General features: G+C 37.3%; 1 protein-coding gene across 5 annotated transcripts in view; it reads right to left on the bottom strand.

Annotated features, from left to right (window-relative positions):
- The window catches only part of SUCO (SUN domain containing ossification factor), a 40,881-nt gene that overhangs the window by 15,744 nt on the left and 12,208 nt on the right, over positions 1 to 12,929 (bottom strand). For all 5 annotated transcript variants that reach the window (XM_055815236.1, XM_055815235.1, XM_055815238.1 and 2 more), the window contains exons 3-11: positions 10,878 to 10,979; positions 10,287 to 10,432; positions 6,837 to 6,977; positions 6,506 to 6,656; positions 4,412 to 4,532; positions 4,060 to 4,184; positions 3,501 to 3,568; positions 2,706 to 2,813; positions 1,443 to 1,548 (exon numbers count right to left, since the gene is read on the bottom strand). In XM_055815236.1, coding sequence (XP_055671211.1) covers positions 1,443 to 1,548; positions 2,706 to 2,813; positions 3,501 to 3,568; positions 4,060 to 4,184; positions 4,412 to 4,532; positions 6,506 to 6,656; positions 6,837 to 6,977; positions 10,287 to 10,432; positions 10,878 to 10,979 — 1,068 coding nt within the window. The remainder of the gene's footprint in view (positions 1 to 1,442; positions 1,549 to 2,705; positions 2,814 to 3,500; positions 3,569 to 4,059; positions 4,185 to 4,411; positions 4,533 to 6,505; positions 6,657 to 6,836; positions 6,978 to 10,286; positions 10,433 to 10,877; positions 10,980 to 12,929) is intronic.

Below are 12,929 nucleotides of genomic sequence, written 5' to 3'. Positions count from 1 at the left end.
TACAACTGGAAGCTTCAGTCATCTATGTATTTCTAGTGAGAACTTGACTACACACTGGTATTTAATCTAAATTAATCTGCAAGCATAGAATGCATCTATTATAGCACTACGTAGACACTACCAATGAATGACTGTAATAATCCGCAAGTGAGAACTATTCGCTTAATTTACAACTACACCACACTTACACAAAAATTTCCATTATTTTTGATACAAGTTCATTAAGGCACTTCAAAAATCAAAAGTTTTTGAAAAATTGTATGAACACTTCTTCTGTAGACTAGGCACACTCAGAACTTGCTTACTTTTTTGTGCTATAAAGTAAAAACATTACAAGAACAATCCTTTGAAAATTTTACCATGCTACATTATTCAAGGCAGAAGGAACACTGCATTCACGAAGCGATTACGTGCTGAAGCATGCAGTGCAATTCTGGAACTTCAGTGACAAGCAAGATTCCAGCTACCTTAAGGCATTAATTCAGCCAGAAAGCAGAATTTAAAATATATGAAATATTTATCCTGTGACTCATGCAGAATTTCTGAGTAGAGAAGTTATCTAACTATCATTCGTAGCTACTTCTTCATGTAAGCACAAATAGTAATTCAGTAGCACAAACCTAATTATTTTTTGGGGGGCACACCATAATTGCAAGGTAACACATCACTGGAGAGGACCTAAATGTTCTGTATTTTATTTGACTTTAAACCTCCGCTATGTCCCCGTGTTTTCACAAAAGCTTTTATCCCAGTCCAAGTACCACATTATTTATGGAGTTTTATTCTCTTTGAGTCTCCTGAGAAAAGACAGCTTGCTGCAAGTTATTCTGAAGGCAGAAAGACCATGGCAAGTGCTCCAGTAGCAGTAAGCCTAAATAATTTGCATGAGTTGCAGTTAAAATTGAATAACTGCACTTCCAGTCTATTGATGAGAAACAATTCAAATGCTTTCTCTTTCAGATTCACTTAAAACTGTATGGCAGAACAGAGCACAAAAATATCAAGAAATACGCATATTTTAATCTATACTCCAGAAAGTGTGCATATATATGTATCTACACACATGCACACAAAGCAGGCACAGCCAAGAGACAAAACAGGTCAATACTTCTACAGAGGACAGTTGGTTACGTCAAAGACTAGACCGTTGTATGGATTTTTCTTAATTCAGGTACCAACTAAGTACATACTTGGACACAAGGTAACAGGCGCATCCCAAGATCCCCTCAATTACCATTACGAGGAAGGCAACATAGTTGTGATTGTGTGACAAGAGGTTTAGTACGTGGCAATCACACTAGGGCCACTAATGAAACTAGCGCAATCAATGGTAAAGCATGCTTTGGTAACACATTTCTCTGGAAAGGTCTCTGTTATATAGGGCAAGCCCAGCAAAGCCTTCCTTCCTGAGAAATGCAGATGCTTTTGCAGCGTTAAGTTACCTTAACGTATTTTGCATACATCTGTTCATCCAGAGGAAAGCTTTGGACGTTTCTCTCATCTCTGGCATGGAAAGTACCTAATTTAATCCATTTATTTGTTGGGTACCTAGAAAAGGAACAAAGGAGTCAGCTAATGAAATGCAAAAACCCATCTTTTACCAACATTTGCTGAAGTTTCCCCCAAAGCCTTTTCACAAAAGAATTTTTTTTTTTTCAGTTGCAAGATAGCAGCAATGTGTTCTTTATCGAAAGAAGAGTTGCAAGATAAAGCTAGTCTCAACACAAAAATCTCTGCAGTACCTCTTCACATACTTAAAACAGCGCACAAGCCCTTGAAGGACAAAACCCTATACTTAATCCAATTACTGAAATTCAGCCAGCCTCCAGGAAAGTTTCTGGAACTAAAAAAAGTCACCTCATATGACCATTTAAGAATATGACACCTAAGTGATAGGCTGTAAATATTGTTGTAAGCAAGCAGCAAAAAAATAATTAAAAAAAAAAGCATACAAAACCCCTGTGAGCAAAGCAAGAGTTAGAACTAGGCAACAGACAAAGCGTTGAAAATCAGAATCTACACACTTTAAGCACTGAAGAAGAAAGCGAGGGGGTTTGATGCACCGTGCAAATGTCTCCTCTTTCACACATCAGAACAGCCTGCTCACTCCCGGAAAGCAGTGGGAGTACACCACCACCTAAAACATGATAAAGCCACCCTTTAACCAGCCATTCAGCCAACCAGTAGTATTCTTACCCCTTCCAATTCTTCAATAGTGTACTACTATTTTTTCTTTTTAAATAATTGGGGGGCTTTTTGGACCAAGTTCAGCACTGAAGACAGCATAAGCTACATGAAAAAGGACTGAACGACAAGGGAAGAGACAGTCCATAACTCCAGTGGCATTCTGTTCAGGAATGTTCTTTTTATAATGTGCCATCCACTACCTCGCTACTGTGTGATTTCCGTTGCCTCCCTGCTACTTTCCAACAGAAATCTTTCGTTTTCATTTTTCAGGTGGCAAAGAAAACAATACAGGAAGCATGGAAAGAACTCAAGCCAGGTATTCCAAGACCTCACAGTTGCCCTTTACATGGAAAAGATATGCTAGCAACTGATAATATACACACACAAAGAAAATTCATGTGATTTCACAATGCATTACACTTTGCATAACAACAAACATACACAGACTGTGTTTTATGAAGTCATCCTTTAATAATTATTTCATTTTTCATTCAGAAGGGTGGGTTTTGATACCATACCTGTCACTAATAGACACCAGAAAGTCTTTTGGAGTGGAAGAGAATAATTCATGGTTTGCAATGTCAAGCTGCTTTACTTGGACTGGTTCACAGAGCTCAATAACAAACCTTGAAGAAAAAAAGGAAATGTTAAAAAAAATATAATGCACTTTTCCTTCTGCAGTTAAAGTACTCAGTCCTTTACCTTGTTACTGCATCCTTCACTGGGTATAAAAAAAACACTACAAAAAACACTGTACAGTAAGGAGGCATCATTTATTACTCCTTTCAAAATCACTATGATATTTAGTTGTATACCTAGCTTAGTAACTCTAGATATTACCTGCAGCTACAAAAGCTTCATCCATCTTGTACTCAAATGCAAGAAGTTGCAGAACTGAAAACCAAGGGTAGCAAACCTCATTTAAACCACACCTGAAATACCAGTTAGCGTATGGTAAATTCTGATTTTTATTACATCAATTATATATGTCTTGACAATTATAGATTACTTGACAGCTGGGGAAAGAAACCAAAATCTTTACTTGAACACTCAGTGCTTTCTCTTCTGTAAGACTATAATTATGCAAAACCTACAAATACTAAAGTGAATAAAATTATCCCCTTAATCTTATTTTTTAATACCAGAGACAGAATTCTATGGGAGACATAATAAAGCATCTATTGCTCAATCTGTCCAAGGTCCTGACACACACACAGGTCAAGTCAGTCCTACAGGATACAGACAGTCCCATTCCACTCCAATGGAAAACTATAACCACACTCCTGTCACACAAACAAGCCCCAGTCACCTACCAGATTTTAGTACTGCAAGGATTTAGCATATAAAGGTCCATGTTTTCCATCAAAATTGCTGAAGTGCTCTGGATAAAGAAGAGAATTAGTATTTTAAATTGCATGGTAGATACTAACAGAGCACCAAGGGCTTCTCCCCAAATCAGTTTAATATTAGTTACACAGACTAATAATACCAAGTTTCATAACATTCCAACCAAGATAATATACAAGAGACAGTACGCCACACTACTTTGGGGCAATCACAGATTAAGTACAACAGCAAGCTGCTTAATCCAACTTTGTTCAGTTGTTCAGTTTCTGTAGTGAGTAGATTCTGCTCCCCCTTCCAAATTCACTTAAAAAAAAAGACATCAACTTCTCTATAGCAATCCCTCGTAAAAAAGGGACAGATTATCATTTATGTCCCATTTTTACAATTCAAAAAATTACAATAAACCCAAGCATATAAATAAAAAATTACTTCAGAAATCAGTATTCAGCTTTAAGTGTACTTCATACTACTTCTTGCATAACAGTAAACTGAAATAACACACCCTAATAATAAGTAAATGCCTACCTTTGCCTCTGGATTTGCTGCCAAAATTTTGGCACCACACTCTACAGAGGCATAGTTATTTCTATTTTTCTGGACTTTTTTTGTGGAATGCTGCCCACCAACAGCAGAAGGGTGCATTGACTGACCTAGGTAGAAGAAAATATTGTTACTATAATAAACCACACAGACAGCATTTTCACTTTCAGGACTCTTCTGCTCACTGCTTTTATATAATAAATGCTATTAATTATGTAGTTCTAGTAGGAAAATGAAGTTCCAGGCTGCGTTCCAAATTGAGACAGTTTCACTAATCAAATCTGACACAAATAAAAGTGGTCTGTATTTAGACCAAACCAATGAATCCTGAACTTACTCTTTTCTTTCTCCACCTCCATGACTTTCTTCTTCCATTCATCAAATGTTGGAATGTCTCCAGGGTCCTTTGGAGTTATCACTGATGTAGGGTCAATTTCTCCTGTTTTCTTATAGTCTTTCTACAAAAGAAAGAGCCACCAATTGTGACTTTTTCAGTACCAATGATGAAAAAGATGAACTTCAGTGCTTAAAAAAAAGCAGCAGCAAAGTATGGTCTCATCAAGTCAATAGCAGACACATCATTTGAAAAGGAACAGCTTAGCGCCAAGGTAAACTCACAAGCCAGAAAAGAAACCATGACGATTTCTTCCCAGAATTAGACATTCTTTCACTGTGATGCTGGTAATTTTTGTGGCTAAACTAATACATTTTAAGTAAAACACAAGCATTCTGTCTCATAAAAATGTCTGCTTTTTCCTCATGATTTTTACTTTTCCTCTCTCTATGGAAAAAAAGGTTTCCCCTGTAGCAGAAAGCTTCAAATACAAATGTTGTGACCAACATGATGGAATTCCAGAGTCCCCTGGAGTCTCTGAACACCTCAAAAAACAGCAGAGTGAGGTATTATTTTAAAATGTCCTATTTAATGATCAAAGAAATAATGTTTTTGGACCTACTTGACAATGCAGCAACCCTTTTCAGTTAACCACATGCTATACTACGTCAAGTCTTAATTTCTCCTTTGTACAAACACATTTCCAGCACACCACCAGATGGGAGAAGAGCTTCTGCTAAAAGTTTCAACTCTAAAGGTTATTTTAGTAAACAACATTTTACAGGTAGCTTCCACAATGACTGTTTTGTAGGTTGACGTTTTCTCTGCACTTAAAGCAAGAATTATTTCACATAGACTTCTGTACCTGAAAGCCCTCAAAAGGGGCAAACCCACATAGCTGGACAGAAGCAACAACAGAAATCTACACATCACTACACTGCAACAGAACTGTATATGTGGCATACACAAAAAAATATCCCAACATATTTTTAGAAATTAGAGGACCTAAAAAAAATTAAAATCTCCCAAGAAAGTTCAGGACAGAAGATCCACTTTGAGCTATGACAGAAGTGGGAAGTAAAAAAACTGAGTAAGCAATGCCAAATCAAGCTCTTGTTGAATTATGACATCAGATCAATGCCATAATAATTTAATTTGCAGTGTTTAAAGCATTAAATAAAGAAAATCTTGGCTTTTTAATTTTTTTAATGATTGTTTATAGCATCCATTACATCCATTTGTTTATAGCAAGTTTTTTAAAAGACTGCTCCTGACTGCATGTAATTATTTTAAGGTACGCTGTACTTTGTTCAATAATCTTGAGAAAAACTTCTCAGTTTTTTGTTTTGTTTTTTTTTTTTAAAAAAAGAGTTATCCAAATTGTTAGTGAAAGTAAATGTGATCCTAAAAGAGCAAAAAAAATGGAATTGCCTTATCATGCCCTTGGTCATTTTTCACCTATTTAAAAAAACATAAGCTTCAGAAAGTGTGCCTCGTGGTAAAAGCACAAAAACAGTCATACAACTAAGTATAGAAGACCTGCCTAGCCAAGTGTCCCACTTCAACAGTGGCCAAATAAAATATCTGGGAAAGAATAAACACACACCATTTTGTATTTCCTTAAACTGTCATCTTGCCTCTAGCCATCTGCTTGCTACTCAGGAACTTCCTGACTCAGTCAAGATTCAACCCTCAGACTTCTCTTCTACAAGTTTACCTGGACCGAGCAACTCCTCCAGCATCCACAGCATCCTGCAGAAGTCCCAGCTTAACCAACTGTTGCATGAAGAACATTTCTGCTGGATTCTGCTCCAGATAGTTTTAGTCTGTTTCCCCAAGTCTTGTAATTAAAGAAACTTAGCTCAGAAACACTGTTCTGTGCCAATGGATCGACCTTGCTGCCCTTTTTCCCCCCATTTATTACACCCTTGTTGAGATGGCAGTATCAGAACCACACAATGCTCAAGATGTGAAGGCTGTGCATTTATACAGCGGCAATCAGAAAAGAGTTGGCATCATTCATCTTTAATAATGGTGATAACCTAACAGGTGGCATGAGGCTCCTGGGGGTACTGAGTGGACATCAGCACTGCTTACCTCTCTTTTTAAGTTCTCTGAGGCATTCAGAGCAGATTTTTGCTCATCTGCCCCCTTTTCAGCTGCTGAAACCTTTGACTCAAACTCAGATTTTGTCTTCTTTCCCTTGCCATGTGAAGATGATATGTTTTCTATATGTTGACCTGCAAGGCTGAAAGTTAAAAGAGTATTAGGACCTATAAAATGATCACATGCTCAGCCATATGCAATATTAAACACACACACAAACACATAGATAAGCAAGCACACACAAATGTTTGTTGCAAGGCCAGGACAGAAAAGAACAATTGCTTTTAAATTATTCAGACTCACAACCTGCTTCAATACTCACCTCTCTGGTGGACTGACAAAAGAGGAAGGCTCACTCTGAGGGTCAGCCTCAAGTGTCCCACCAATATCACAGTCAGGTTCTGACTGCTCAGCTTCACTAGAGCTGACTACAGGAGTATCAGCACGGGAATTTTCTATTGCACTGAAGGGAAAGAAATAACACGCTTTTTTTACCCTTCTGATAATACAAGCAGCCCTGATAACCAGCCACAAAACTAAAGATATTTCTAAGTTTTCAAAGAGCAACCGTCTTGCAGAAATAATTAAGAGGAATGAAGTATGCTTTACCTATGGAATTGCATTCTCAGCTGTACCCGTGCAAGAATAGGATTTCCTTCTCCAGCCTGTCTGTGCCAGCAAAAGAACTCAAAGCTACCTTCTCATCTCCTACAATTCTCATCTAACATCTTACCAAACACTGCAATGGATAATTTTTTCCCCCCCCGTCATCACTACAAACTCTGAACAGCTTCAACCTGACTGCCAGCAATTTTCTTTTCCCTTTCAACAAAGGAATCAAACACTAGACCGAGTTCCATCACTAAGAGCTCCTAATGTTCCCAAGTCAACAAGCAGCAGTCAGAACAGAACTTGGCTAAAACTAGAGGAGAAAAGGGGTGGCATAATGATATACAGTACAGCCGACCAGACTTCCCTTTCACTAGATTAGCAAAAAAAATTAAAAAAATCAGTGTAATGAAAATGTAGTAACAGTAGACCATTATCCAAGCTACATCAACAGCCCAAACTAGCTAATCTGCCTATTGCTTTACTTGGTCTCTCCCAGAAAGGCTGAACACACCACATCAGACAAATTCTAAGGCAAAAACTGAAAAGAAAGCCTCCCTACATGTTCTTTCAGAACAACAACATGGGTGGGGAGGAGAAAATGGACAGATAATAATAACTTTAGTTTATAACTTCTGTGACTGTCCTCTCCAGTACAACGATGACTTTCACATTCATCTAGAAGGTTATAAAGCAGATCTGACTAAAAGCTTTATTCTGCCTCCCAAATTTCAACGTAAGCTTTCCTCACTGTCAGCAGCAAACTAGGTTAATCCAGTATCATGATACAGAGCTGCCAAAACACAAACAGTACATCAGCAACTTAAAAGGGGATCTTTTCTGCTTCTCCGACTGCTACAATTATCAACAGAAGCAGCTGCAACAAATCCAGGGAGCCAATTTCATTACCTTTCATATGATAAAGTTCCCACAGTATAAAACAAAACACTCGTAGGCATTCAAGACCTTTTGCTATGTAGCAAAATCTAACAAACACTACGAATACAAGAATTTATTATTAGCTACAAACAGGGAGCAGTTTCTCCAAATGCCCCAGAAGTCACACATCTGAGATGCACACAGTACAGCTCTGCATGTAACACAGGTTCAGCAGTACACTTAAGCTTCACATTTTCTTGATCTCACTGGATAGATGACAGTATGAATAATTGTCAACTGAATAAAATAGGGGACAAGTATGAACCTAAAAATACCCTGACGTCAGGGTGTACCTGAATGGCACCAAGTAACTAATTTTGGCAGAAGGGGAGTAGCACAAGGCTAAAAGATGTAATGCTCCCTCTCCTTTGGGTACTTTAATTTGTTAGTAGCTTTGCCTTAATTTTTAAAGTGCATTACCAAGCTTACTTTGCATAGCAGCTGTCTTTACTTGCAGCCAGAAGAGAAGCTCAGATTATTTTTTAAGATGTTTTCCCCAGATTAGGTCTGGATAGAAAAGCTACAATCAGTGCTATCCTAAAAAAAATAATGAATCATTACAAAGTAAAAATAGTTTGGAATAAAATTACTTCCAGAATATTTTGACTAGGAGGTCCTGCTGGGATAGCAGACTGGTAACACCTAAGGGAGCTGGACTTTGTTACATGGATGGGAATCAGTACCTAAAACAGGAAAAATGCTGATTAAGGATAAAAAAATGCAACTGAGTCTTTTCAAAGATCTTGTTTAAGTATGGAGTTGGACTGCAGCTCTTTTGGATATTAATCTGTACAAAAAGAGACCACCTATTACCATGTAAAGCTGAACTGAAGTTTGAAATCATGTATAAACATGCATCTCTCCTCCTATACCAATTCTACACTTTTTTTCTTGTAAATGGTACTAGTGTCAGAACACTACCAACCATTAACTAATACAGCAGATGCTCCAAAACAAAATTTCCATTGTTATTTGTTTCACAGTTTGAGACTTCAGAGTTCATTGTTCTAGTATTCCCCAACCATGACAGCAAGACTGTTTTCAACAGTTACAAGATACCGAGCTGAATGTTCAAAAGAAAACAACCTGAATCTCCTCCTTAGACCTGACAACAGTAGGACTTATAACACGTTACACAAATGAGTCTGTACAGTAGTCAACAAAAGCTATAAAAAGAAACACAGCAAAATTACATTCCAGCTTTGCTTTATAAAAACTGCGTATTTGGGAAGCTTGATTTTTGAAGACTTGCAATTAAACTTACTTATTAAGCATTAGCCCTAGCAGACTAGGCAGTATCAGTCAGCAGACAAGATTTCCTGACCTTTTCTAGGGTAAAGAGACTAAATTTGCTACACAGGAAAAACTGGACTCTTAAAAAACCTGAACATCAAAAGAGCAGTCTACTTCATTTTTCATGTGCTGAATTTTTATCTACCAAAATATTAAATCTTTATCAGCAGATAATCAGAATAATATATTCCCTTTAGCATACATTAAAAAGCCCACGAGAATTTAGTGAAAGTATAAGAATACACATATGAATATCCAGGCTACATTTCACATTTGATAGCACGGCCTTCCACAACAGAAGGGAAACAAAAGCTCATCAACTCTTGAAGACTGCCTGCAGCAGAGGTAGCTCTGCAATACACTAAGTACTAGAAAAGCAAACGGTCTTAGTTACATTTATACTAAAACATGCTATTTCATCAGAAGTCTCTTAATATCAGAACTTATTTAGGACCGCGCTGTTTTAAGTCCTAGAATAAAATTCTGCCAAGTTCTTTTTTAACCAAAAGCTGAGACCGCTGCCGAAGCGGCCTTGGGGCTTGTCGTCATAGATGTGAAAGCACATTTCTGAAGGGCAGAATGCCTCACGGTGAAGACCTGAGCGCTTTTATAGTATAGATTACCCAGCACATAAAAGATATCGGGTATTTTTTTCCAGCCAAAACAGCAGCTTAGAAACTAATGTCAATAGGATGACACTTCATGCAAGTACACAACTCTTAATCCACTAGACTAAGTAAATGATGGCATTTACTCCATTAGCACTGACACGATAAACCAAAGTACAGCAAAAGAACCACGTGCAGCAGTCTAGCCTTACTCCTACCAAACCTAAAGAGGTAACCCTTCTAACAACAGAGAAAGTGATATTCTCTCAAAGTCCAAGACAATAAAATAAATAAAAAATTAATAAAGTTAAAAAAAGACTTACTGGGGCTGCGAGACTGGAGGTATCTCTGAGGTAGGTGAACTGGAAATGTTTTCAGTGCTTGCAACTATGCTAGACGAAGCTTCATTTAAGTCTACTGAAGGTGGAGTCTCAACATCAGGCTGGCTTGCTTCACCCATTTCTGCAGTCTGTGAAAACAGTACAAACATTTTTCAAAACTACACCATCTAGTAGGGAGTTTTAACAGTTCAGTAGATCCAATTTCTGTCATCAATGAACCTGAAAACCAGACAGCAAGACAGTTAAGGAATAAATCTTCTCAATGAGAAGGTGTTTTATTTTATAAAAGAGATACTTCATACCTATAACATCTAATTTTAATTTTTCTTGGAAATATTAGTTAGTACCTACAAATATTTAATTATTCTTACTTATGCACATGGGAAATGCAAGATCTGTTTGCTCACACATTTTCTCCTTCATTGGAAACATGAGTCTGACAGCAACTGTGCGTGCAAGCAAAACACAATAGATTGTTACTATGAGCTTTCGATAACCAAAATGAAAGAGTCCAAAATCCAAGAAGCATTTGAAGAATGTACGGAGACAATGAATGAAATAAAAATGTCTCGCCTGGTCAGACTTTGTAAAGTCATCAAGTAGCTCTTCTGTAGAGTAACTCCGCATACTTGAGTCTGCATGCTCAGACTCCAGTCTGGGACCAGCCTCTTCCCCCTAGTATATTAAAGGTAAAACAACAGTAAGTATGCTGTAACACAGACCTTCTATTCCATAAGAGGAGTTACCTTTGGTACAGACTGAATAATACTACCTTTAAAACCACTAAATATCAACAAGTTAAGCTACATGAATCTTCTGAGCCACTGCCCCTGTACATGTAAAATCTCATCTGTATAATGACTACAGCAAGTTAAAACAATTCAGTTAAATCTTCACAGGAAAGACCATTCTAGCATTGTCTTAAATCATTCCGTTTGTGTGCTAGGAAAGATAATCAATCTGCTATGAAGCCCTAGGTTGACAAATCCTCCCCATCTCCTTCCTGCCCTAAGTAGGAAGGGAAAAAAAGAAATCCTAATATGATTTTGCAACAGACCACCATTAAAAAATAACACTTGGCACATTTCAGTTACAGCAGTCTTATCAGCAGAACCAGTCTTCTGTAACCTTTTAAAGCAACCTTTTCTTTTACAACTAAAGATTGACAATCAAGTGCAGTGAATTCACAAAGTAAAAAAGAATATACACTTGAGAAAAAAAAAGACCACAACAAAAAAACCTTTTAAACCACCTGATGTAGAACTAACAAGAATTTACTTGCTCCTCAAATATTTTTTTTTTTTTTTCAGTTACAACACGTGCAAGTTATTTTTGAGCAATACTTTAAAATACAGCAAGAAATCTGGTAGAAATTTACACACACCTCACTTTATAAGGGTTACCTAAAATCCTGTGGTCAAACACTAGAAGTGCTAGTGTTCGGATCAAAAATGGGCTGCTAAGCCATACAAAATTATATGATCATATTAATTTGAGAGGGGCATATACTGGAAGAGCAGGAACTACAAATCTGAGCTGGCAACCTCACACAAACATTTCTCCCCAAATATTATTAGCTCATATCTTAGTCCCTAAGATTAAACAGCATCAATGCCTTGAAGGGACAACTGATGTAAGGAAAACTGATCAAGGGCTGCAAGACTGCTCTTTTTGGGTAGGACAGCTCCAGCAGCCTACTTAGAAGTACCAGACACATGCTTAAGATTTCTCATACACCCAAGAGATTTTTCTTTAATGAGTAAGTAGTACAGTATAATGCATGAGCTTTCAAATCTTTGGGTTTAAGTTCAGAGATCTGCTTAACAATGCAACCATGTTAACAGAATGAAGGGAAGAATGTTGCAAAAAAAGTAGGAAAACATACACCAGTGGCTTCCCAGTCTCAAAGCTTACTTGATCTTTCCAGTTTTATTACATCAGCCATTAAACTCGAGCAGGACTTTTTTCAGGCAGCTAGAAGAATAGGACTGAATGCTACTTGGTTGTACAAGCTGGCAGAAAAAAATCAGCTAGCCTAAACACCGAAATGCTTAAGAAACCTACAATATTTTAAAAATATTTTTTCTGGTCAGTTAGCTCTCCACACAAGTCAACTACAATGTTCAACACACATTTTGCAGGTTTGATGTGACATAGAAAAAAATTTCCTGGAATGAGGGCCATGATTAGCACTACTACTGATTGGTGGAGGAAATGGGAAGACCAATAATATCAATAATGCCCATGCTTATCATAGGACTGATTCTTTACTTGTGTAAATTAACTCATTACAAGTCATGGTAATTTCATTTATCAGGGTGGAATGTTTACACTCAATTTAATCCAAAGTGCTGAGTAATGTAAATAAGGGATAGAGACTTATTAGCATTTCACATATGTATTTTCACTTAATTAGTTTTTATTAAACAGGAGGAAAACAAAGTGATAAATACTGACTTAATAAAACAATCTTAGGTCTTCTATTTAGGATAAAAATCACTGGTGCACTGGGGTTTTAACACAACACAGATGCAACTGGCATAGCATGGCCTAGACTTCCTGAGGCCAGCACCTCTTACCATGGTCCCCACAGAGCCACACACAATCCCTGATGACCACTTCTTC

This window comes from Falco peregrinus, chromosome 10 (assembly GCF_023634155.1).
Source record: "Falco peregrinus isolate bFalPer1 chromosome 10, bFalPer1.pri, whole genome shotgun sequence".
NCBI classification, from domain to species: domain Eukaryota; kingdom Metazoa; phylum Chordata; class Aves; order Falconiformes; family Falconidae; genus Falco; species Falco peregrinus.
The sequence above is the reverse complement of the archived record's forward strand: the minus strand, read 5'-3'. Positions and strand labels throughout refer to the sequence as shown.